The following is a 27,191-nucleotide window of genomic DNA, read 5'->3' as shown; positions in this document are numbered from 1 at the left end:
GCACTCATTGTATTCAGTTTTCCCTTTGATTTACACAAACATTGAGGGTAAACGTTTTGAGACTTACACTTTGGAAGCAGGAAAATCCTAACAATCTCTTATACACCAAAATGGGACCATATTGAATCCAGATGATTGAACCTGAGTCAGCTGCTTACAAGGCAAACACCCTATCCACTGTGCTTTCGCTCCAGCCAAACAGTCTTACACATTTACCTGCATTTTCCTAGTTGTTCTCTGCACAGCTGGTGTCTGGCTCTTTAAGGCTGCTTGCAGAAGCAGAAGTGACGTCACAGCAGGGCATTTACATGTTTGCATGCAAGATGCTGTATCAGGCCTCCATTTGTTAATCAGGTGAAGGGAGAAGAGGCTGTTTGTCCGTAGTGGAAGGGGTCTGTGTAGGCCGGTTTCGTGGCAGGACACTAGCGGCCTACCGTGAGCACCCCGCACCGCGCCTCCCAGTTTCTGCACTGAGGGGCGGAGCCAACCCAGCTCTAAGGACACTTTTAAGCTTTTTCAACTGATATCCAGGCGGTTCCTGCGGCCTGGCCCGCCGGGGTTTTGTGGGGGACTCGGAGCTTTGGTGAGTGCAGTGGCGGCTTTGCTGGGGAGCAGTGGTTGCGGGTGTGAGTGCGTGGTTCTGGGGATCCCCTGCAGTTCCGCCGTGGGATGGCGGCAGGTGGGCGTGGGGCTGAGTGGGTGGGGGGGGGGGGGAGCTGTGCCGTTCCTACCCTCCCAGTTCGGGACTGCGCTGGGCCCTGTTTTGGAAGCTTTGGCCCCAACCTCACTGCTGTAGAAGCTGCAGGTTCACTTAGAGGACCTGAGAGATAGCACAGCGGTTAGGGCATTTGCTTTGCATCTGGCCCACCCAAGATCGATCTCCAAGTTCGACCAGGACGGGTGCCTGAGCGCAGTTAGACATTTCTCGTCCTTATCGCCGGTGGTGCCTCCAAAACTATAAAAGGACTGTTCATTTTTGAGGGGCAGCTCCCTAATGGCAAATGACACTGTAGCCCTCAGTCACTATTCATTAGTAGCCTTGAGTTCCAGACCATCCCTTGGGTGGGGTTCTAGGGGTGGTTGCGGTTTGCAACTGAAAATTTACTTTGGGACTATTTTTGTTTGTATTTTGGGCACAAATATGTAATCTCGGGGCTTCCTTAAGGAGCAGCGCTCTGGAATTCTTTTTTTTTTTTTAAGTTCTTCAGGTGTCATGTGAGATGCTGAATATCAATCAGGGTCAGCATGGGAAGCGCCCCTCCCAGCTTAATATCTCTGACTCCAAATTGTTGTTTTTTCTAACGTAGAATTTCTGTATCCTAAAATCAATTTGAAAATTGCACCCCGACTCTTCATCTCTCCCTGATTAGGCAAAACCCGGCTATTACACTGAGAGTTGTGTTCAAATAATGTCTGGACATGCGCTGCATGCCTTTGGTGGCTATGATTGGTCTCCCCACCCTGGCCGGTGAAGGGTAACAGAGGATCAAAGAAGGAAACGGGCCAGGCTGTTGGTGATCTGCTGGATATTAACCCAAAGTGTCTTAGGCTTCATCTGTGAATTGCCCCTTTTGCTTCTCCCAGAAAAGCTTATCATGTCCTTGCTAACATCCCTAATTTAGTTAAAGTTTATCTTTAACATTTCTTTTGTATTTTTCTTCGCGTTGTCTCAATTCCCCAGGCCAGTCTTGATTACTTATATACCATAACTTTCTGATTATTCTCAACTTTTTATTTGTACTGCTTTGTAGTTGAAGTGGCTGTGTATTTGTACCTGCTTCCCTGTTTCCCCTATAGCATTTTTATGTTTTCACTCTACAGCACTGTTCTTTGGTTAAACACAGAAAGACCATCAATGCTTATACTCCTAGTATTTCGGAGTAGATGGACTCAAGTATATCTACTCCTGGGCATAATTGCTTGGTCATAATTACTTGACTCGGGCTTCAGTTACTGTAGTTCCTAACACCCCAAAAGGGAGGTTCTGCCGTGGAACTTGTATGGACCAGGGGCAAGTGGGAAAACTACCCCAGCTTCGAAATGGAACATTCTAGAAAGCACGTGTGCATGGTCTTGATGCAAACAGTTACAGCATTAGAGACAGGATCCCCATGGGGAAGGATAAGGTGAACTGGCCTGAAGACTTAGTCTGGGATTTACAGTAAAAGCCTTGCTTGCTCTCAGAGCCCAGAGAATTAAGTGTTAAAAGCCTTATTTGCTCTGGGGGCTGGAGAGATAGCACATCGGGTAGGGTGTTTGACTTCCACACAGCCAACCTGGGTTCGATTCCCAGCATCCCATATGGTCCCTTCTGCAATGCCAGGAGTAACTCCTGAGCGCAGAGCCAGGAGTATTCCCTTGTATCACCGGGTGTGACCCTAAAAAGCAAAAAGAAAAAAAGCCTTATTTGCTGTCAAAGCCCAGAGAACTAAGTGTTGGGATATTTGTCTCTTACTGTGTTTATCCAAACAACTACAAGTGTTGATAACTTATACAACTAGAGGAAAAGATAAAAGCAACGTAGATGTCCCTGGGAGACAGAGTGTCTCCTTGGCTAAATCTCCCCATGAGAATTTACTCTGCCAAATGTTTATCTGCGTAAATGATCAGTCACCCCTCTTACCTGTCCCTTTTCGATGCCTGGGTAGCTCACAGCTATCCTGGGTCCATTCAGTCTCTTGCTTTTGGGGTGCTAAGAGCAAAGGGCAGATGATGCTTAAGTCTCATATACATGACAATGCCCAGGAGTATATAGTATCTGCAGTTAATTAACTCTGAAGTTACAAAAGCATAATATTGCCTTCCTTTGTCTAGACAAAGCTGAGGGCTGGGGGCATTGCCATCCCAATCCTCCCAGCACAATCTTCCCAACTTGGGACTGCACTGGTCCTTGTTCAGGAGAAAAAAAGGATATTTTTATAAAGTTAACTGTAGAGGATATAAAGGAAAAAGAAAGTCAACATTTTATTTACAAATACAAAATCCAGAAATTTCTGGAGAATCTGACTTTACAATTCACAGGTTGTAATTAGGGAAAATGGGTGAATAATGTATAGGGGAATCAGAGCACAGGGAATTAAAGACAAATACTAAGGAAATGGGTGTGATTGGGATGGGTGTTACTCAGTAAGCCTCAGCTCCTTGTAGCAGAGGAGAAATGATGAACCAATGTTAAACCTAAATTGTTTAGAACTAGAATCCAACCAGGGTAAAGGATTTTGTTTTTTTTTTTAAGCAAGAAAGTTTTGGTTTTCCAGGAGTAAGGACATTTGCTCAGGAATCCCACTGGGTGTGCTAGGAGCACGTTTACTTAGGCCCGGAGCCATAGTACAGTGGGTAAGGAACCATTCAAGCAATCGACCCAGGTTCTATGCCCTGCGTCACATATGGTCTGTACCAGAGTGATTCCTGCGTGTAGAGCTAGGAGTAAGCCCTGAATCTGCCAGTTGTGGCCTCGAAACAAAAATCACACAAAGTCACACTTATATACACACATATATATGCACAATGGTGAAAGAACAACAGGGATTCAGGAGAAACTGTGAGTTTCTGTAGCACGGATAGATCAATGGTAAAGGTAAAGGTAAGGCCCTCCTGTTGATCGTCGATTTGCTCAAGCGGGCCCAGTAACGTCTCCATTGGAGACTTTGTTGTTACTGTGTCTGGCATATCGAATACTCTCGGTAGCTTGCTGGGCTCTCCGAGAGGGGCGGAGGAATCGAACTCGGGTCGGCCATGTTGGCAGCTTGAAGGCGAACACCCTACCCGCTGTGCTATTAAAATATGGGATTATTTTCTCTTTTTTGGCTCACAGTTGGCGATTCACAGGGATTACTCCTGGCTTTGCACTCAGGAGTTACTCCTGGCAATGCTCAGGGGACCATATGGAATGCTGGAAATCGAACCCGGGTTGGCTGCGTGCAAGGCAAACACCCTAACCACTGTGCTATCTCTCCAGCCCCAAGAATAGGGGATTTTTAAGAACCAGAAATTTGACTCTTTTAATGTTTCACTCTCGAATTTGTCTCTGTACATCATTCCCCCCCCCTTCGGTAGAATTTGCCTTTTTTCTTGTTATATTTTTCACCATAGCCTACAGTGCTCAGTGTTTACTCTTGTCTCTGAGCGCAAAGATCATTTGAGAAGAGTCAGGGTAACTTTCTGTGTTTAGATATCATTGGTCCGATATTAGGTGACAATGCAGGATCAGGCGACTTCTCCTTACCCCCAGTCCCCCAGTGTGTGACCGACCAGTCCAGCATTTGCCTCTCCACTCCTCTATTCGAGTCCATCCCCCGCGCAGCACAGATTCACCTGGGTGGCAAAAAGGTTCTCCGTGCCTAGACTCTGGCTCTTTACAGTACCTAATGGAAACGGAAGTGATGTCATAAGTGATGTCATAAATGTCGTGGTTCATTTTCCATCCCTCTCTCAGACACTGGGGCTGTTGCTCACTTGGCAAAGGACAAGTAAATTTGCTCCCCATCCTGGAAGGGGGACTCTGAAGAAGGATTTAGTTGCAGGATTCGAACAACCTCCTGTGAGCACCCTGCACCTTCCCATTTCCACAATCTGAGCCGAGGGGCCGAGCCAAATTGGGGGGCACTTTTGCGCTGGTTTTTCACTTGTTCGCCAACATACAGGTGGATCGTGAGGTGTGATGGAGGCTTTAGGCGACACAGAGCTTTGGGGGTGCAGTGGGGGCTGTCTCAGGGTTCAGGTGTGACAGTTGTGAGTTCGTGATTCTGGCATGCCTCTTTTGCCACGATCAGTGGGTGAATGCGGGAATCATCCGAGGGCTTGGCTATTCCAATCGTCCCAGCAGTCCCATGTTTGAACCATCAGCCCTAAGCTCGCTTCTGTAGAATCCCCAGATTTGAGGTGCAGAGCTTCAGTCCCTCCACCTAATGGCAGGAGACCTGTTGCTGGTTATCTTCATTTTCTGCCGTGATAGCCGCGATCATGCGGGGTATATAGGGGGGGAGGGGGCCTGCAGGTGGCAGAGGTTTGCCAATGAAAATGTATTTTGGGGGCTATTTTTGGTTCTTTATATTTTAGGGGGAGAGAGAGCACATACGCGGAGATGCTCATGAGTTACTCGAGTCTCTAAGCTCAGGTATTATCCCTGGCGCTGCTGGGGGCCATATCGGATACAGAGGATTAGTTGCTTCATCTAGTCAAGCACCCAGTTCACATTATTGCCTTCTAACCACAATACCAGTGTATCTTTTTCTGGTTCATGAATTTCAGGTCCCTCACATCAAGCTGCAAAGCACCCCTGACTCTTCATCTCTCCCTGAGCAGACGACACCTGCCATTGTGGTAAACACTGAGGTCCCCAGAACAGATTGCCCAGGTGCATGTCCTTGTCTACCCTGCAAGAGAGTGTCGAAGATTTGTTCACTCTAAGTCACATGGTGTAGCCATATTCCAGGCTACGGTTCCCACGGGACAGCACTGCTGCCAGCTGCAGGGGGGCGCTAGTATTCGGGAGCTCCTGGGCTGAGAGTCGGCCCCTGAAAGGGCCTACAGGGACTTTCCTGTGGGAGCCAAAGAGGAATCTGGGGATCAGAGAAGGGTGTATTTTCTTCCCCTGTAGCCTGGGCCCAGGCTCCTCTCCTGAAGTGCAGCACAGATGTCAACAAAATTTGCATCCCCAGCTGAGACAGGAGCTTCTGCCATTGTCTCCCAGAGGTAGAATTGTGAGGCTGTGCCTGAGGGTGTGGCTGGTCTGAGCTCAGGAGTGGGAGGAGGTGCTCCTGTCTGGTGCTCAATGTTCCTAATTCTCCAGGTCTTTGCAAGGAGCCTCCTGCTGATCCTCAGAACAACAGTGACAGGAGAAGATGGTGATGCGGCTTCTCCTAAAACATCCTCAGGTAGTAGTAGAAGGATAGAATGACTTGAGGTAGTACCAGGAGTGCCCAGACTTCCTGATCCATCTGTTTTGAGTTTCTTTTGGACGGATTCCAAGATGAGATTTCCGATCGGACCGTCCCATTCTGCTGTTTGAAGCTGCTTTTGTGTATGTTTTTTTTGTTTTATTTGGCTTTGGGGCCGACCCAGTGGTGCATGAGGAGTACTCAAAGCTCAGTGCTCAATGCTCATTCCTGAAAGGTCTAGGTGACGAATGGGATGATGGAGGGCCAAAGGTTTCATCTTGGGTTTTCTGTTTTCTTTGGGGTGGCAGAGCAAGGATTCTTGCAATCATTTCTTGTGCTGCACTCTGGCATTGCCCCTGGCAGTGCTTGTGGACCATATGGGATGTTGGGGATCGCTAGTCCTACATGCTGTCCCTGGAACAGCTGTCCTGTTACGCCAACCTGCTGCTTTGGCTTCTTTTGCATCGTTTTTGTCATCAGCTGTCCTCTTGACTCTGTGCTCTGGATTCACAACTAACTGGCCTCAGAGCACCCTGGGGTGTGTTGGCCCTGTTTGCGCCCTGGCAACTACAGTGACTTGGGCCCCCAGACTTGCTTTTCTCCTGTTTTGTCCTTCCTACTTTGGAGAGACTACCTGCTCGGTCATATAATCTTACGTTCACATAATCTTGTGTGTGGATTTCTGGGCATGTGCTGATCCCAAGGAGAAAGAGCCAAGGATCTCTGCGGCCAGTAGAGATGTTGGGGTCAAGAAACTTCTAACTTCTTTGAGCAGGATGTGGGGAGGTCCAGTGCAGTGAGTTCCTACAGGCACACATGCCATGCATTGCTCTGAGTAGTTGTCTGTATGGACTGTCGAGTTCTAAATCCTAGTGGTCATGAGCTGTGGGGGTGCAGCGGTGAGTGTGCAGTGGTTTTTGCTACACTCAGGGATAGTCTTTTGGATCGTACCAGTCTGTGTTCAGGTGATCTTCTCTACAGTGCTCACTGGACCAGTGGTGCTCGAATTGGCTGGGGGGTTACCAGGAAAGGCAGATACATCCAAGAACCTTCTGTATAACGTCCTCCCACTTTTGCAGATCCAGTTGCCTTATGTGATTTTTGGGGCCCATCAGTCATTGCGTGAGCATGGTGGCTGGTTCATTTGGAGTGGAGAGGCCCAGCGACAATATAGGACCCTGGGACCTGGCCTCAGAGTAGTGTGAATGAGGCTAAAATAGACTCTGACTCCCACCCTCTTCGTGTGCTGACTCAGGACACAGTGACCTTCCACGACGTGGCTGTGAACTTCACCCCAGTGGAATGGTCATGCCTGGAGGCCTCTCAGCGGAAGCTCTACAGGGACGTGATGCTGGAGACCTACCAGAATCTGCAGGCTGTCGGTGAGAGCAGTGTGGAGCCAACCATGTCTAAACAGACCCGCGTTGGCTCCCTGGGGTTGGGCGGAAGCTGTGTGTCCAACAGTAGCTCTGTGACGGGCGTGCAGTAGCTCTTCCCTCCCTCGTGTTTTTTAGGGTTCACCTGTGGATACTCAGGGCTTACTCTCAGCTTTGTCTTCAGGAATTACTCTTGTGGGGTAGCCGGACCCTATGGGGTGATTCAGATCAACCGTTTTCGACTGTGTCCATGGGAAGATCCCTATCTGTCCAGTTATCACTCAGGTCCCTTTAAATAGTTCCATCCATTGGTGCAACAATTTACTTTGTGTACTACACGAAATTTTGTGTGTTTAATTGGTTTTGCTTTTGCCTTTGTTTGGGGGGCACAGTCCACAGTTCTCTTGGCTCTGTGCTAAAGGATGACACCTAAGAGTGTTCAGGGGCCATATGGAACCGTATATTGAAACCTCTTGGCAAGTTAAACTGTCAGTGCATCACCCCCAGTACTTTCGCATCAGTCACTCAAGTCAGACGGTTTTTGCATTTTCTTTTTTCCTTAGGGATTAGGGATTATTTCTGCATGTGTATTCAGGATCCACACCTGGCCTTGCTCCAAGACCATATGGGCTGCCTAGGATCAAACCCACATGTGTGTGCAGCGCTTCTGTCTTATCTGCTGTACTATCTCTTTCCCACCACAGGGGATTTGATATCTCGTCTCTCAACTCATTAGACGCTGCCCTATTTCAGTGCTTTGATTTACTTCTAATGGTTCTTGTGAGACTTCAGCAGGACGTAGGGTTTGCTTCTGGACTCTGCACTCAGGGATCGCTCCTGGCTGGCATGAGGGACCCTAGGAGATATCGGGTATCACAACTGGATTGTCCGTGAGAAACTCCTGCTGTGCTCTCTTTCTGAATACATTTTTAGCTTAAAAAATAAGGGTATCTTGTCACCCTTGGCCATTTCCAGATTTATTATGCACTTAGTTTTACTGAAATCTGTGAAACGTTCATGAGGGGCTGAGGAAACTCCATGTGCTGCTGGGCCTAGAGAGACAGTACAGGGAGGAAAGTGATTTTCTTGCAAGCGGCGCACGTGGATTAAATTCCCGGCAACCCATGTCATCCCCGAGCACTAGCAGCAGTGATTTCTGAATACAGAGTCAGGAGTCTCCCCTGATTATTGCCAGGTGAGGCCCAAAACAAGACAAAAAACAAAAACATACTGTGCTAATCAACCCCCTGTCGGCCACACATAAGGCCAGGTCTAGAGTATTTGTGATATTTTCTTGGGTCTTACCTCTCGAATAACTAGAAATATGTGGAATTTTGGAAATGGACATTCTGTTCATGATTTTCAGATATATGCCCACTTATATCAGGAAAACATGGGCATTTACCTGTCACCTTTTCCCTGTGACTTATCCATGCCTCTGTCTCTGTTGGGGCAGGGCGCACTGGAATGAAGCCTGCAGTGATCTCCTGGCTGGAAGGAGGAGCTCTGAGGTCGGGTAGGAGAGGCGTGTGTGCGGGTGTCTGAGGACTCTTCCTGGCTCAGGCCCTGTGAAGTGTATGGGTGCCCTGAGCATGTATGGAACACGCTGCTGAGGCTGGGGCCTTGGTCTCCTGGATCCTTGGGTCTGTGCCGCACTCAAGCTGCTCTTCATTTCCCTGGACTGTCAATCACAGAATGATCCTGTAATTTGCTTCCATGGCTTTCGAATAAATAATACCATAACACAGATAGTTTGGATCTAAACTATAGTACAGCAGGGAGCGCCTTGCAGTGCCTGAATGTGACCTGTTCAATAATCTGTTCAATAACCTGGTTCCCCAAACATCACCAGGTCTACTCAAAAACAAAAGCATAACCTAGTGTAGAATTGCCAAGATCCTCACAGTTTTCCACTATCCGAATCTTTTGTTTAGTGTGGGACTCTTTGGACTTTGAGAACCACAGAGATGTACTCTTAACTACATGGCATCATTTTGCTACCTATTGTGACATGTGTGACATGTGTGAATTGCATGTCCTCTTCAGTTTCAGAACTGAAACCGCGACTTCAGAATTTGGCATTACAGCACTTTGATTTGGGAATGGGGTCAGCAAGTACGAGTGAGTTGGTAAGATTCACGAATACAGAATAAATATTATTATGCCAGCAGGAGTGGACCAAGTATGTGATTGTAAAGGTGGAGGTATGGGATTGTCAGGGAGAAATTCCAAAATCTGATGCTTGGAGTAGAGGACTCTTAGCTTTGCTAGGTGCTGAAATCAACCATGTATAAAAAGTACTGTGAGTTTTGATTGGCTTGACAGTGGTAGTTGTTTAGAAAGCTAATTTGTGCTCCCTAGAGATGGTGCAATGAGAAATATACTTGTTTTGCATAGGGATGTATGGTCCTTACCCAGCATCCCTTATAGACAGCATAGACCCACAGAACTGATCCTAGACACTGCATGGTGTGCCACTCCACCCACCCAACCTCCAATAAATAGAAACTACAAAACAGAAAGAAAAAAAAAAACTTCATTGATCCTGAAAGGCATCACTTGTAGTGAGAGCATTGCAATGGTCATGTGGTCTGTCTCAGCTGCTTTACGATGCAGCGTAGTCTTCACCCCTGCATCACATGTTCCACACGGAACTTTAACCAAATCCACATGTGGATCTATTTCATTTTCTCTTGAAATGGATGTGTCCATTTTCTATAGAAGGAATTATTTCTAGTTGTATTCCTTCATTAATTTAAAAGGGGGGGAAGTCACAGAATTTACTCTCTATCCATCAATGTTGTGCATCCAACTTACGGTAACATGAAGTTATTCAATAGTAACACAATTCATATGTCAGTAATTGCATTTTTGCGGTGCATATGTGTGAAACTACATCTGAAGGGCTTAGTTTTTTGACAGGAAGACTCAGTGAATAAGTCAGTAATTAGAATCCTCTGTTGTTCTACAGGAAAGCTTCCACCCCGAGTGGAATGTCTCTGATCCTGCACTGTATGATAATGTCTCGAGTGATCAATCCTGCCCTCAGCCCCATGAGGACGACGAGACAGGCGGGATGTCTTCTGAGGGTGATCAGAATGGTGAGAGCTACCTCACTCTGAAGAAGCCCTCTCCTGGAAAAAGTTCCTTGGAGTGTGTTATTCTCAGTTCACAGACACAAAATTCCCCAATGGGGCACCTGCTAGGGAGAGAAGCACTGTTTATAGTGAGTCCCTCACAGCAACATACCCTCAACCACAATCACCGTGAGCAGAACCCATCTAGGTTTAAGGAATGTGGGGGAGCCTCCCCATGTTCTCAGCACTGTGGTGTCCCCTTAGAAAACCATAGTGGACAGAATCCCCAGAAATGTCAGCCCCAAGAACAAAGTGTGAGTCAAGGGTTACTCCATCATGACCATATGAATATAAATTCAGGAATGAAACCTTTTGCATGTGAAGCATGTGGGAAGGCCTTCGATCAATCACATCTTATTATGCATAGGAGAATTCATACAGGAGAGAAACCTCATGAATGTCAGACATGCGGGAAGGCCTTTATTCAGACCTCTAGTCTTAATGGACCTATGAAAACTCATAGTGCAGAGAAGCCTTATATATGTCAGCCGTGTGCTAATGCCTTTACTCGATCCTCAGGCCTCAGTATACATAGAAGTATTCACACTGGAGATAAACCGTATATATGTAAGGAATGTGGGAAGGCCTTTGCGAAAGCCTCAAGTCGTAGTGTACATAGGAGAATTCACACTGGAGAGAAACCGTATATATGTAAGGAATGTGGGAAGGCCTTTGTGAAAGCCTCAAATCTTAGTGTACATAGGAGAATTCACACAGTAGAGAAGCCGTATATATGTAAGGAATGTGGGAAGGCCTTTGCTCAATCCTCAAGCCTTGGTGTACATAGGAGAATTCACACTGGAGAGAAACCGTATATATGTAAGGAATGTGGAAAGGCCTTTGCTTTGGCCTCAAGACTTAGTGAACATTGGAAAATTCACACTGGAGAGAGACCCTATGTTTGTAAAGGAATGTGGAAAGGCCTTTATTTTGGCCACAAAACTTAGTGTACATAGGAGAATTCACACTGGAGAGAAACCGTATATATGTAAGGAATGTGGGAAGTCCTTTGCTGAAGCCTCAAACCTTAGTGTACATAGGAGAATTCACACTGGAGAGAAACCATATATATGTAAGGACTGTGGGAAGTCCTTTGCTGATGCCTCAAACCTTAGTGTACATAGGAGAATTCACACTGGAGAGAAACCGTATATATGTAAGGAATGTGGGAAGGCCTTTGCTCAATCCTCAAGCCTTACTATACATAGGAGAATTCACACTGGAGAGAAACCATATATATGTAAGGAATGTGGGAAGGCCTTTGCTGGAGCCTCAAGACTTAGTGTACATAGGAGAATTCACACTGGAGATAAACTATAATATATGTAAGGAATGTGGGAAGGCCTTTGCTGGAGCCTCAAGACTTAGTGTACATAGGAGAATTCACACTGGAGATAAACTATAATATATGTAAGGAATGTGGAAAGTCCTTTGCTGAAGCCTCATACCTTTGTGTACATAGGAGAATTCACACTGGAGAGAAACCATATATATGTAAGGAATGAGGAAAGGCCTTTACTTCATCCTCGCAATTGATTATACATAGGAGAATTCACATAGGAGATTCACATAGGAGATTATACATAGGGCTGGAGCGATAGCACAGCGGGTAGGGCGTTCGCCTTACAAGCGGCCAACATGGCCGACCCGAGTTCGATTCCTCCGCCCCTCTCGGAGAGCCCGGCAAGCTACCGAGAGTATTCGATATGCCAGACACAGTAACAACAAAGTCTCCAATGGAGACGTTACTGGGCCCGCTCGAGCAAATCGATGAACAACGGGAGGGCCTTTACCTTTACCTTTACCTTTTAGGAGAATTCACAGTGGAGAGAAACCGTATATATGTAAGGTATGTGGGAAGTACTTTGCTGAAGCCTGCTGATTTTCACCCGGGCTGCACCTATGCCAGTATTCTTGTGCTTGGAATTGCTTGTGTGTTAACTTGTAAATAATGGGCCATGGTGATGAAAATAAGGAGGAAGGTGACTGAATAAACAGATACAGAAACACCCTCCTGCTCAGAGCTGTCATGGCTCACTACTCTGTTATTGTTTGCTATGCTTCTGGCTTTGCCCAGTGGGGCTGGTTAGTGGGAATTATGGCAGAAATCAACCAAGATGCAACATTGAATACTTTGAAAATGGAAAAATAGGTAATCCTTCATTCTTCTGTGTTTCCTGTGTTAAGATTTGGGATGCTTGAGCAGCCTGGTTTGGCAACTTGAGCGCCAGGTCAAGCCAGCTTGTATGGAGCATTCACGCTTGTGTTTTCCTACTTGTTCTGGATATCCAGGCTTTAGTGGATGTGGAGCTTTTGAGGGGTGCATTGGGTGCTGTTCTGTCACTCAGGTGTCATGGGTGAGGGTGCGTTATCCTGAGGGCCCCTGCAGCCACCATCGATCCAGGTCCAAGATGGCACTGGAGGTTGGGCACATGGACTTCAGGCCTTGGTGTGAGGAGCCTGCAAAGAGTGGAGGTCTTGGTCATCTCGTTCCTCCCTACTGGAGACTGTGAAGGACCCTGTTTTGAGCCTTTGGACTGGACCTAACACTTATCGAAACTCCAGATATGTTGACAGGCAGCCCCCAAAGGAAAGGGTCACTTTTGCCGTCAGTCATTTTCACTGGCTTCAGTGCTGGGTTTGGCACTTTGGGGTGTGTTTAGACAAGTGAGAGGTATATGCCTTGAAAATTTACTCTTTGGATTATAATTTTTTTTTTTTTTGCTTTTTGTGTCACACTCAGCGTTTCACATGGATTTCTCCTGACTTATGCACTCAGGAATTACTCCTGGTAAAGCTCAGGGGACCATATTGTTCCTGGGATTCGAACCCGGGTTGGTCACGTGCAAGTCAAACCTCTTACCCGCTCTGGTATCACTTCAGCCCCTCTTTGGATTAATTTTAATAGCTGCTTTTATTCAGGGGAGTTGGAAGGGATTCTTTGATGCACAAGGTTTACTTCTGGTTGTGCATCTCAGGAATTATTCTGTGGTGCTGCTGGGTACCTATCGGATGGGGAGGCTAGCATCCTAGTCGCTTCACAGTGATTCCAACCCCACTATTGGTGTTTTTTCCCATATATAGAATTTCTACAACCCGGGATTATGGTACCGCCAGCAGGTCAATCTGTGCTGTAAGGCGACTGCATCAGCAGCCTGATGGCACCATCAGACTTCCAGATACTCCAAAATTGATGCTGTGCCTTTGGCCAGACTCCAAAAACTTTGGGCAAAGTCTTCCAAGAAAGAAAACAGCCAAAGTTAGGTATGTGCAAGACACACCAACAAACCATTTCCTGCTCAGCAATATAATTGGAGGCAAGGTCTCTCTGGTTCCTGATGAAACCTCTTAAAGGCTATGATCCCAGAGACTCAGAGATAAATCTCGGAACCCAGCGGCTTTTTGCAGAGATGTGCCCGATACCCGTAATAAGCTACCGGCGACAGACCACCACAAGGGGGAAAGGGTGTGTGTCTCCGCCTGATCCCACTTGGTGGCTCGGTGGCCAGCATCTTCCATAGACCATTGGACAGACAGGTTTGGGCCTGCAGTGACAAGACATGGAAAGCCTCATGGGATTGGGCTGGACTCTGCACTTTCTTCCCCACCTCAATGAGACCCCGAGTCGCTGCCCATGTACGAACTCTCTGGCTCTTGATCACTGTTTAACGGCCATGATCCCAGAGTCTCAGAAACTAATTTCAGAACCCAGTGGCTTTCAGAAGAAATGTGTTCTGTCCCCACTGTAGGTTACCTAAGCTGGGTATTTCAGGTGGGAATAGGTTTTGTGCCTGGCGGTTCAGTGGCCGCCATCTCTTAGGGCTTCTGGACGGTTAGGTTTGGGACTGCAGTGAGAAGACATGCAGGGCCTAATGGGATGGTGGTGGAGCCGGCCCTTTTCCCCCTGCCCCAACGAAAGGTGCTTGCCTTACAGATGCCCGAGTTGTCTGGCACCTACGATTGACTTCTATGGCTCGTGATCAAGGTGAGTAATGGCCATGATCCCAGAGATTCAGAGACAAATCTTGAAACCCAGTGCCTTTTAGCAGAAAAGCATCTGGACCCTGCAGTAGGTTACTGTCCCAGGTCCACCCCAGGGGGAATTGGTGCTGTCTCCCCAAATGTTCCCCCTTGGCGGCTCGGTGGCCTCCATCCGCCAAAGGCCTTTGGAAAGTCAGGTTTGGGCCCACACTCACGAAGATACGTGGGGCCTCGCAGGATGGGTGTGGAGCTGACCAATTCCTCCCCACCCCAACAAGAGCCTAAGTCATTCCCACGAACCGCCTCTCTGGCTCGTGATTAAGCTGTTTAATGGCCATAATCTCGGAACCCAGCAGGTTTTTGCAGAAATTCCTCCAGATTTAGTTGTTAAAATTTCAGAATTCCAAAATCATATGTTATTTATAACCAGCAATTGAAAAAGAATTGTCTACTGTTGCGTTTTCACCAGATCTAACTGCCGGAGTAAAATCCCATATAATAATGGTGGGTCTTGTGTCAAAATATTGAATGTAATCAAAGTAGAGAGAAGAATTGGAAATTATCTGCCCCACAGGTAGAGGAAGACTGTGGAATGGCGTTATACTTGGGTTTTTAGTGATGGAAAGTGGGCATGGTGAAGGGACGGGTGTTTCATTGTATGACTGAGAGTTAAACCTGAACGCTTTCTAAGTGCTCTCCCATTTCCCCCGTTTTCTCCCATTTATTTAGAAATGGCCAGAGTAATAGTAGAGCAAGTAGGATGCTTACCTTGCATGTGGCCAACCCAGGAGTCTTCCAGTCCACAACATCTTTTCATTGTTCATTGGACATTGAGCATCCCCTTCTCATTCCTAGAACATGTAATGTGGGGGTGTGGCATGGGGTAGGGGTGTCTTCTCCCCGGAGCTGTTCATTACGGAGAGATCCAGTGCTTTGCTTTCTCGACTTTGTTGTGATTCTTCCCTATCTGTCAGGTATGTCAAGTAGTCCATGTGTTTCAAGGCTCTTGTTTTCCCAGTTGTATAACTGGCCAGACTGTACAATTAAAGGGTCGGGTACCCTTTCTGGACCCTGCTCAGTCAATCTGACACAATGCATATATTTGCCTTTGGATCATTGTCATGGTTTTTTGAAAATGGGAAGAAATTGAGTTTTCTTTTGTTATGGGGCCTGCGGATGCTCAGCAGTTATTTCTGGTGGTTCTCGTAAGTTGCTTTTAGCAGTGTGTAATGATCAAACCCTGTCAGCCTCATGCTAGGCAAATGCCTACCTACTGTACGCTTGTACGCACCAAAAAATGTTTTATTGTGTGTATGTTAAATTGTGACTGTGAGCCCATAGTGAAGTTAATTAGGACCAGAACAGCAGTGCATCACGGAGGGTGCTTGCCTTACAGATGCCGCCTACCTTCGATGTCCAGCATCCCCTATGGTATCCCAAGCATCACTGGGTCTGATTAAAAACAAAACCCAAAAGGATTTTTGGGGGGATTACCGAACTCCTCTCAGCAACACTTCCCGCATATTTTCCCTTTCTGTAGGCTTTCTTGGACCGTGAGAACTATGGAGATGTCCTCCACCTGTTTGGTCATTCGACTGCATTCCATTCAACATTGGACTAATTCTCATTGTGCATTTTGTTTGATTTCAGAACTCAAATCACAGGTTTAGGATGTGACATTACAGCAATTTCTTTAGGGAACAGGGGTATTGCATACAAGTGTGCTGTAAGAGTCTCTTGTTGAAACTATTATGCCATTGGAGTGCTCAGTGGACCGAGCATGCGACTTGAAAGGTGGGGTCCAGCTCCATCCCCACAACTACATCTATGGTCTCAGCATCACAGGAAAAATAAAGGAGTCTAATGCTGGGACTAGAGGGTCTTTAACCTCAGTGGGTGCTGAAATCTGGAAATTTATTTTGTTGTATTGTTTTTAAAGTCTTCATGAAAATGCCAGTATTTTCAATGTTATTGATAGTTGTGTTTAGGCGTACAATCATTGAACACCAATTCCTGCATCAGCTTCCCTCCACCCGTGTTCCCGTATTCCCTCCCCACCCAGGTGCCCACTCTGCCCCCACCTGTCATCTGGAGAAGCACTTGACTAGGTTTCAGTGGTTACAGCTTAGATCTCTTGTTTTCAGTTCTGTTGCATCTGTGTTTTGGGTAAATGGCTACACCCCTCACTCATGTCACTGGCATAAATGAATCCCTGATCCCTGTAAACTTCTGGGTCTCTTCCACCCCAAATTTCTTTCCTTCTTTGTCTGGCTTCTCCCTAAACACTGGAATCAGGGATGATTTAAGCAGCCCCTTTACATTACATTTCCACATCCAGTGTTCAGTACTCCACAGATGCGTGAACAGCATCCTGTTTTTGTTTCTTTTTCTGGCTAAATTCACTCAAGACAGTATCTTGCAGTTCCAACCATGTTGCTGCATAAAAACAGTAATTCTAAAACCTAAAAAATATATCAATTGATCTCCCTTTATTCATCGATTTATTCGAGTGGGTGTCAGTAACGTCTCCATGCTTGCCTGTTGCGTGCTAGTGTAGCCCAATGGCATCTGTTTGTTCTAGGAACATGGAGAGCCTCAAACCGATTTTTCAGGGTCTTGAGGAAGAAGTCTGAACATCTTGTAGGTGGGCGTCCACACAGTCTTTTGACGTCCCATGGAATTCAGTCAGTAATGGGTCTAGGCCAGTGTTTGTCTGTAATCCTCATTTCGTGTCCACCCCATCTGATTTTTGATGCCTTAGAAGATCAGACAGCATCCCTGATTCTTGACCGTTGATGGAGATCAGAACTCTGGATTCTATCTCTCATTTGAGTGATGTGTGATATTCCAAGAATAGCTCTTTTGATTCCTCTTTGAGAGACCCAAGTAGCGTTCTCATCCTGTTTTCGTAGGGCCCAGGTCTTTAAGGCATATGCTAATGCAGAAATAACAGTGGAATTGAAGACATGTGCTCGAAGCTAGAGGTTCTTTGTCCTCTTAGTTATTTCTTAAACACTTTTGAAGGCATTCCAAGACACTTTCATCCTCCTGCGAAACTCAGGTGCTAGGTCATTCATCATGTTTCTTTCTCGAACTAGGTATATATAACTTGCATTCGGAGATGGTGGTTCCATTGAAAGCGAATGGAGGATCAGAAACGAGGCTGTTTAATAAACATTGTCTTCGTAATTGTGATGCTTCGTAATTCATCTGTAGTCCGACCTTTCCACACTCACGGTCGAAGTCGGTCATCATTTTTGCCTCTTGGCTGATGTTGGGTGTTATTAGAATGATGTCATTAGCAAAGCAGAGGTGGTATAGTTGCCGACCATCTATCTTTACTCCCATTCCTTCCCATTCCAGTCGTCAAATGATGTTCTCAAGGGTGGCACTGAAGAGTTTTGGTGAAATGGTATCACCCTGCCGAACCCCTCTCTTGACATGGATAATTACTTCTTTGTAGAGTGGTCAGATCCTCATAGTGAATCCGTGATAGAGCTCATGGAGGATCCTGATGTATTAAGTTTGTACACCCTGATTGGCTAGGGCTTCTATGACCGCTTCCGTCTCCATAGAAGCAAAGTCCTTCTTTAAATCAATGAACGTTAGACAGAGCGGCATCTTGAATTCCTGAGAAACCTCAATGAGCTTAGTAATCATGTGGATATTGTGGATGGTACTGAATCCTTTTCGGAACCCACCTTGTTCACAAGGTTGTTCTTCATCTAGTATTCTGCTAATCCTATTCAGGATGACTCTAGTGAACAGATTGTAGATGAGAGACAATAGGCAGATTGGGCGATAGTTGCCAATGTCATGGATGCCTTCCTTCTTGTATAGTAGTACGGTCTTGCTGGTTTTCCATTGGGATGGAACCTTGCATTCAGACAGCGTGTGAAGAGCCGAGCCAGTGTATTGATGAGTACTGATGGTAAGTTCTTCAAGTGTTCAGGTCTGATCTTGTCTGGGCCAGGTGTTCTTTGTTTCTTTACCAACAAGATGGCATGTTGAATTTTGAAGGGAGAACATTCGGAATGATATATCCATGGTGCAGAATGTGGATGTGGGCAGGTGGACGTGGCTATTAAAGAGATCTGAGTAGAAGTCATGAATATTCTCCATTTCCCTTCTGGATGATGTGATAGATCCATCAGGATGTCGGAGGGGAGTGAACTTGGTCTTGTAGTTGGTGAAGGACAGGCGGGCATTACGAAACCTTTTCCCGGCTTCTGCCGCATCTACCAGCATTCGCTGTTCTCCTGTCTTTGAGGTAATCCTTGATGGCTTCTCTGCATTGTTTTGCCAGCTTGGACGTTCGCTTGCGGTTGCCTGAGGCATGTGCCAAGCCACATTGGCGAATAAGTTCAAGAGTGTTCGAAGAAAGGCAGTTTTTTTGTGGTTATCTCTCTCGGCCCCGAGAGTCCCAGCAGCAGGAATCCCTGAGCAATGCTGGTGTGACCCTCTCCCCACGTATGTTAATTAACATTCTCCTTAACACACCCTAGTTTCTCTGATTGCTGTTACCTTCACCCCAGACATCTAGAGATGCTGGAGTTGAATCTGGCTTCTGCCACCCTCCTCCACGGAGAACAGAAGAAATGGGACTTCTCGTGTATAAGAACCTCAAAACTCAGGACGGAAGATGGCACCCTCAGCAATGCGGGGTGCTGTGATATGTGGAAGTGGGGTCTGGAGACCTTCAGAACTGAGTTGGTTGGACACATCGTACTGCAGGAAGGCAAGCCTCTCCTTTGTCACCCTTTTCGCTCTCGGGTAGGTGGCTCTGGAGCACTGGTAACTGGGTATCCTTCCACACATAGAGTGAGTGGAGCAAGCCCCAGGCAGCAGGGTCACCCGGACACAGATCCCCAGTTTACTCCCTGACCAAGGCCCAGTCAGACGCGGCCAGGGCCGGAAGATGCTGGACTCTCTCATCCCCTCTCTTACTTTTCAGGTGTAAGAGAGTTGAATTCATCAGAGGTGACTCCTCTTGGCACACGGACCCCTCGAGAATGAAGCAGCACCATTGACGTCTGGGGTCATCCCCCAACCCCCACCCCACCCCACCTCGTCCACACCTCCTGATCTGACTATATTATTTCAGTGAGGGGGTCGGAACCAGTGTTGGGGGACCCCACATCCTTCTGGAGTTCGACTTTGGTTCCCACATTCGGGGAACCTCCACTTGCCCTGCTCCCGCAAATGTCTGGGAAAGCCAATGGGCGGTCTCCCTGGAACAGAAGGGAATCCAATCTAGGCTTTTACCTAGGTCAAAGTCCCGTTGCTAAGGAGGTTGCCTAGGCAGGTTGAGAGTGGTGATGATCTTCTTTGAAATTCCTTTCCTGGCTTTTTGTTTCTGCAGGAGCTTCTCTGGGTCTGTTACTGGCCATAGGTGAGGGTGTGATCAGGCCTTAGTTTCTGTTTTCTTCAAGGTTGGCCTTCACAACTTCAGAGCTATTCCTGGGAAATTTACTGCCTTTACCTTGGGAGCCTTCCCTATCTGCCTGCATGCCTACATCATTTCCCTCCAAACCATTAGGAGTTGCTGGACCTTAGGACGTTAGGAGTCCTCAATTCTGGCCCCAGAGGAGTGACTCCTGAGTGCAAAGGCAGGAATAAATAAGCCCTGAGCACTGCTGACTATGTCTCCCTCCCCAAAGATGCAAATCCTAAGTTTCCCGGTGATTCCCAAGTAGCTGATTACTCCCTGTGGTACCAGTGGACCATGTGATACTGGAGGTGAGCCCAGAAAAACCATCTACAGGCAGAGAAAGCCTTGATCACAGGGATCACTGAAATCGCTCACATCTGTAATTTATAAACCTGATCCCCTTGACATAGCGCTTTCTGTTCAATACACAAAACAAGTACTTTTTTGTAGGGGTGGGGATAAGGCACAACCAGAAATGGAGTTACTTCTGGCTCCCCAGGCAGGATAACTCAAGGTGTGCCTGGGAGGGAAAGGGATTGTATCCTGTCATCCCCTGCAAGACAAACTCCCAGCAGTCCCTTAAATCTGAATTTCAATTTACCTTGAATGCATCATTCAATCTCCCCCAGCCCTTGGGTGGGATACACAATGCTTCCATTATCTCTGGGTTCCTCATGGCTTGCCCTTTGACCATTTTTTTTTTCATTTTTGTGTCCCACCTGGGTGATGCTCAGGGGTTTCTCCTGAATATGCACTCAGGAATTACTCTTGAAGTGTGGTGCTTGGGGGATCTTGTGGCAAACACTCTGCTTCAACCTTTTGATGTCTTAAATATACACTCCTAGTTCATTCTTTACGTTACAGTTCTCAAGTTCAAATTAAACTGGTGTCTTCAGTACTATGAGGGAAAGGGAATTGCTGATGATTGCAATTCAGGGAAACACAAAGATCTTCCCATTCTGTAAACTCTTAAGAGTTCTTGCCACTGTGTATTTTCATATGCCTACTAAGGTCTGAGCTCCTGGTGAACCTGAATTAACCTCCTCAGTTTCCTTATATAGCAAACCATAATAATAATAGTAATGATTACTATTTCCTATGCCAGTGTCCCAGCACTTGGACTTGATTTGTATGTTAACCTGTAAAAAATTGGTCCTTTTTTTTTGGTCACACCCAGAGATGCTCAGGGGATACTCCTGACTTTGCACTCAGGAATCACTCCTGGCTGTGCTCGGGGGACCATATGGGATGCTGGGAATCTAACCTGGGTCAGCCACATGCAAGGAAAACGCCCTACCCTCTGTGCTATTGCTCTAGTCCCTGTAAATAATGGGTCTTGATGATGGAATCCAGGGGAAATCTGATTAAATAGGAACTAAGTAAAACGGTACAAAAACCACCCCTCAATCACAAATATCAGTGTCACTCCTGGGAGTGCTTGGGGGACTGTATGTGATGCCGGGCACCGAACATATGCCCTGCCAACTGTACTATCACTCTGGCTCCAAGTATAATTTTACATCCTCTTTTTCTTTTATAAATTCACGTACCCATAGGTAAACCATAGCCTGAAAACCTGACCTGTAAGCTCTGAGCATTTCTGGATGTGGTCCCAAAACTGAAACAACAAACCAAGAGGCCTGACCGTTCAGAACATATTACTAGATTTTGCACCTCTTCTGTTGGCAGTTAACTCCTCATTGCCTTTATTTGGGCAGGAGGATTGGCTATGTGGGATTTTGCCAAACCCAGCAGCTCTCCGGTATCACTCCTTGGCAATTCAGGTTGTGAAGTTAAGTCTTTTGCGTTCATGACAAATGCCATGCCACTCACTGTCAGTTCTTTCGTGCCACTGATAGCCTTTGAAATTGCAGCCTGTACTTCCGGCTCAAGTTTGCACCAGGAGCCAGCAACCCTGTCCTGACCTCTATCTACCAGCTGGGCCTCAGCCCTGCCCCCTGCTGTAACTTTCTCACAAGGTTCACATTATTTAGATAGAAATTGAATTCCTGCAGTCAGAGATAGGCCAGGAATGCAAGACCTGTCCTTGCAAGCAGTCTACCATGATACAGTCTGCTGTACAAAGCAGGATTCCTCCAAGCACCTCTCAGGTAAGCTCAAAGTTCTGCCACCTTTAGCAAAATCCAAACCTGCATTCTACAAAATTGGTTGGTGGAGGTTGACTAGTGAACAAATTACATATATATATATATATATATAAATATATGTAGACATATAGATATACACAAATACACAAACACACACATATATGTGTATATATACATATATATGTGCATATGTATATGTATATATGTATATATATATATATACACACACATATATATATATATATATGTATGTTCATACCCTGTGGTTGCTGCCAAAAGGTAACAAATGGTACTCAGTGTTGTGCCGGGGTATACAGGTTAGCCGTGTACAAGGCCAGTACCCTACCAGACTATAGCTGTGGCACCTAAATTTATTGATTTATTTTTGGTTGACTACACCCAATGGAGATTAGAGTTTACCTCGGCTCTGTTCTCATTGATAATGCTAGGTTTGGGGACCCTGTGAGGTGGTAGAGATTGAACCTCGGTCAGCTATGTGCCAGACAAGCAACTCGTGGTCTGTGCTTTCTCTGTAGCCATCATAAAAATGCTTCTTTACTAAGTCGAGATAGTTGTGTTCTTTTTTCTGATTGACTACACAATTCACTTTCATTTTTTTTCTTTTTGGATCACCCCCAGTGATGCACAAGGGTCATTCTTGGCTCATGAATTCAGGAATTACTCCTGGCGGTTCTTGGGGGACCATTGGGGATGCTGGGAATCAAAGCTGGGTTGGTCGTGTCCAAGGTAAACACCCTCCCCACTGTGCTATCGCTCCAGCCCCCCCCCCCCCACAGTTCACTTTTTTGTGTTTTTGTTTTTGGATCACAGCCAGAAGTGCTCTGGACTTACTCCTGACTCTGCACTCAGGAGTCACTCCAGGGGGGCCTGGGGGAACTTATGAGAAGTGGCAGTTTGAACAGGATTTACTCGTTAACAGATGTTCCTGGTCTCTCCTGGTAGCTCTCCATCACTGTCCACATTTGGTGCTCTTGGGCCACTTCTCCACCCTAGACAGTTGTTGCTTTGGACCAATGAAAGTAGAATGAGGAACAGGCTGGTTGCTGATTACTTGCAGTTTATTCAGTCTCTTGTCTCCCAGCTCTATCCAACCCTCTCTAATTCACTCTCCAATGCTCTCTGTGACTCCTCTCCAATCTCCCCAGCCACTCTTACTCTCAGCTCTCAGCCTTCCCTTTAAGTCGCAGCCGTGTCCTCTAACTCTGTGTCTCTTCTCTCACTGTCTCATTGTCATCCTGTTGTTCATCGATTGACTCAAGCAGGCCCCAGTAATGTCTCCTTCTTCCTATCCCTGAGATTTTAAGAAGTGCCACATTTAAGGCTCTTTCAGGGTCAGGAGAAAGAGAACTATGATTGTTACTGGTTTTTGGCATATTGAATACACCATGGGGAGTTTGCCAGACTCTGCGGTGTGGGCAGGATACTTCTGGTAGCCTGCCAGTTTTTCCAGATTAAGACTAGATAATAAAATTTTGTGTGGCCGTGCACTTCCCAGAGCACGGATTTATAGTCTTTGGGTCTTGGCCATTGATGGGATTACACGGCACCGGGGACAGTTGGTGGGTGTCACGCCTACATACTGGAAGATGGGAGATCTGGGTGGAGGAGGCCCAGTCCCAATACGAACAGCTTGGAGATCTCAGCCCCAGGTCCTGCACCCTTGGGTTCCTCTGCCGGTTCCTTCATGTGTGAGGCTCGTCTGAACTTGTGGAGAGTGGTCTTAAACATGGCTGTGGCTCAAAACAGAGGTCTTGAGCTGCTGGGGCTCTGCTCGGGGTTGGGAGGGAAACTCAACACACCCTCCTCCAAAAGGCACCAGTGAGAAAGCCAGACACGGAGGCAGGAGACTGCGTGTTTTCTTTCAGGAGCCGGGCTTTATAGTCTCTGGGTCTTGGCCATTGATGGGATTACACAGCACCGGGGGCAGTTGGTGGGTGTAACGCCTATATACTGGAAGATAGGGGATCTGGGTGGAGGAGGACCATCTCTTTTCTCAGTCTCCTTCATTCCCCCTGTCTCCCTGAAGCTGCTCTTTTTCTTCTCTCACCACAACCACAATCCAGCCTCCCCACGGGAAGCGCAATGAAAAATGATTTTCTAGACTTCCCAATTACCTGCAGCCCACGAAGAAAAAGCAGCCCTAAAGGTGTGTTACTACTCCTCTCCTTCGACCAGCAACTTAATTGACATATTGAGTTTTACTTCCTAATGATTACCATTCTATATGGACATAGTAATAGACACTTTTAGACTTGTTGGTGACTCTCCTGGGGACTTCTCACCACAGATTCAGACTCAGGCCGGATCAATCACTCGCAATCCCAGCAGCGTCCAAGTCTAGTTGTTACTTTTTGATTCGTGACAAAATTTGTCCATGACCAGGCTCTTATAGATAAGCACTATGGTACTTTGGCCAGGCCCATTTCGATGCCAGCGTAGCTAGCTCACCACTTGCCCTGGGTCCGTCTAGTCCCGCATCGGACCCTTCTTTATGAGATTGAGGAAGTAAGGGCAGCTGAGGCTTCAGTCAAGACAGCAGATGTCCAGGAGGTAATATTATCTGGAGACCAACTCTCAAGCTCAGGCTTTTCTTTGTAACTGTCTTCCTGTATCCATACAAAAAGCAATTGCTCTGAAATAGCTAACCATGCAAAAGACATTAAGGAGAAGAGAAAGACAATATTTACAAGTCAAAGTCTGATCAGTTGACAAAGGTAATTGAAAGGTTATGGGCAATCAAGAAACAAAAGATCTCACCTGCCAGGGAGCAAGGGCAGACCACTATTATACTACAATACCTGGTGATCCTCAATGGTTTCTCTTGGCTCTGCACTCAGGTATTATTTCTGATGGTGTTCCTGGAAACTACAGGATCCTGGGGATTGAACCTAGGTTGGCCATGTGCAAACAACACCCTACCCAGATCTACAGTTGGTCTGGTCTCAGTTGGAGAGTTTAGATACATGTAACTGTGCACAGAATGTTGTTTGAAAGGATAGAAGGGGCGCCTTGATGAAATCTTTTATAAGTGGGAATATGGGTCAGGTCCCAAGCTCTCCACATCCCAGGAGACCATTCCGTTTACCTGTGATTTCTCACAAGGATGGTCACATTCCTGGATCCCACCCATGTTACTTTACTAATAATAGAGGTAAAAAAGGAAACATTTACGATTGGATAAAGGAAAATTCAATCCATCTATTAGTCAGATGGTGCTCAGGGGACCCGTTGGAATTCTGGACATTGTACCTAGATTGACTGCATGCAGCACACTGTACTAGCGTGATACTCTCAGTTTGAAATCATGTTTCTGAAACTGCCTCCTGGGGTTTTCTTTGAAGCTGAAGAGTCCACTGCTCGCGTGTTGTCAAGGGGTAGAGCATTGGCCAGAACTTGCTCTCTGATGTTCTTACCAGCCTTTGTTCCTCTTCCATGTCTCCAGCTCTCTGGGTTTCTACTAAGCCAGTTCCTCTCTGAATCACCAGAGTTGGCTTCGGAGTCACTACTTTCATCCCCATCTGGATTTATTATTTCCCCAAGAAACTCATTGTCCCATACCCTACCAGCTACCTACCTACAGAGCTTAATTTAATTTGACATGAAAACTCTCATGGCATAGACTAATGAGTGCAATCCTCTGTTCTTCTACATGGCAGTAGCCAGCCCTGGTGGAATGTCTCTTCCTGCACACTGTGATAAAGTGAGCAATTTGGCCCTCATCCCCACAGGGATGCCAAGACAGGTGGGATATGTTCTGAGGATGATCAGAAGATCACTCTTCCCATGTCCTCAGCACCATCACTTTCCCATAGAAGGCCATATTGGACAGAATTTCCAGAAATGTAAGCACTGAGGACAAACTTTTGAGTCCAGCATGACCCCGGTGGGACTATGTGAACATCCACACAGGAGAGAAACTGTTTAAGGAATGTGGGAAGGCCTTTGATGGATCCTCATACCTTATACATAGGAGATTACATACTGGAGAGTCCGTATGCATGTAAGGAATGTGCTGTGGCCTTTCTCTGACTCATACATCTTAGTATGCACAGAAAAAGTCATACTGGAAAGAAACCATATGCATATACAGAGTGAAAGTCTTTGCTTATTCCACAAGCCTTAGTATACAGAAAAACTCACACTGGAACACTGGAGAGTTAACTTGTATTTGGGAGCAATGTAGGAAGGCCTTTGCTTCTTCCTGAAGTCTTAGTTTTCATAAATTCTGTTTTGTAGAAAACCCTTATATATGTGAGGTTGGTGGAAAGGCCTTTCATCTCAGGTCTTTCTGAGCATAGGAATGTTCATACAGGTGAATGAAACACTGTTCGTGTCACTACTGTGGGAGGGTCTTCACTTACTATTCAAACTTTTTTGTCCATAAGAAAACGCACATTGCAGTGAATCCACGTATATATGTAAGGAGTGTGGCAAGGCCTTTGCTTATTTCACAATCCTTTTGTGACACTGAAATTTTCATATAGGAGACAAACCTTATGTTTGTTATGACTTTTGCAAAGCCTTCACTTTCCCCTAACTCCTTATTAAACATAGGAAAATTCATTCTCGAAGAAGACATATGTAGGGGTGTGGGAAGATTTTTACTCAATCCTCAAGCTATTCTGTGTGAGAAAAATTTATCCTGGATTGAGGCCTTATATATGAAATGACTGCAGGAAGATTTTGATGCAATTGGCATAGCTTTCTGAACAGGAAAATTCAGAGTGGAGAGAAATCTCATAAGTGTAAGGAATGTGGAAAGGTGTTCAGTTTGTCTCCAGCCCTTACTGCGCATGTGAAAAGTCATTTTGCAGTTAAAAATTACATCTGTCAGGAGTGTGGGAAGGACTTTCCTGGATCCTCGGGCCTTATGCATAGGAGAATTCACACTGGAGAGAAGCTATATATAAATATACATATTTATATAGTAAGAATATATATATATATTTATGTAAGAACGTGGAAAGTGAATTATTCTCACCTGCAACTTTAAAGACAATCCTAGAGGAAATCCTGTAGGTAAGGAATATAGGAAAGCTTTCATGTTCCCTCAAGCTTTAGTAAATATAAAAGTTATGTTGGATCAATCACTTCCTTGATAACAATGGCCGGCGTCAGAACAGGGCCCTTAGGTAAAACAATTTTAGTTTCAACAAGTAGGTGGGGGGATAGATACAAAAGTACAGTAAGGAAGGAAATAATCCTGTTATCTGTGAAAGCTTCCTGTGATACTAGTACCGTAAGTGAAAAGTACTTGC

General features: G+C 46.1%; 1 protein-coding gene across 1 annotated transcript in view; it reads left to right on the top strand.

Annotated features, from left to right (window-relative positions):
• Positions 1-10,937: 10,937 nt before the first annotated feature.
• The window catches only part of LOC130022200 (zinc finger protein 239-like), a gene marked incomplete at its 5' end in the record, with an annotated part of 106,217 nt that continues 89,963 nt past the window's right edge, over positions 10,938-27,191 (top strand). Inside the window, 2 exons of the mRNA XM_056112958.1 lie at positions 10,938-11,259; positions 11,345-11,643. Coding sequence (XP_055968933.1) covers positions 10,938-11,259; positions 11,345-11,643 — 621 coding nt within the window. The remainder of the gene's footprint in view (positions 11,260-11,344; positions 11,644-27,191) is intronic.

Source organism: Sorex fumeus, unplaced genomic scaffold (genome assembly GCF_029834395.1).
Source record: "Sorex fumeus unplaced genomic scaffold, SorFum_2.1 ptg000019l, whole genome shotgun sequence".
NCBI lineage: Eukaryota > Metazoa > Chordata > Mammalia > Eulipotyphla > Soricidae > Sorex > Sorex fumeus.
The sequence above is the reverse complement of the archived record's forward strand: the minus strand, read 5'-3'. Positions and strand labels throughout refer to the sequence as shown.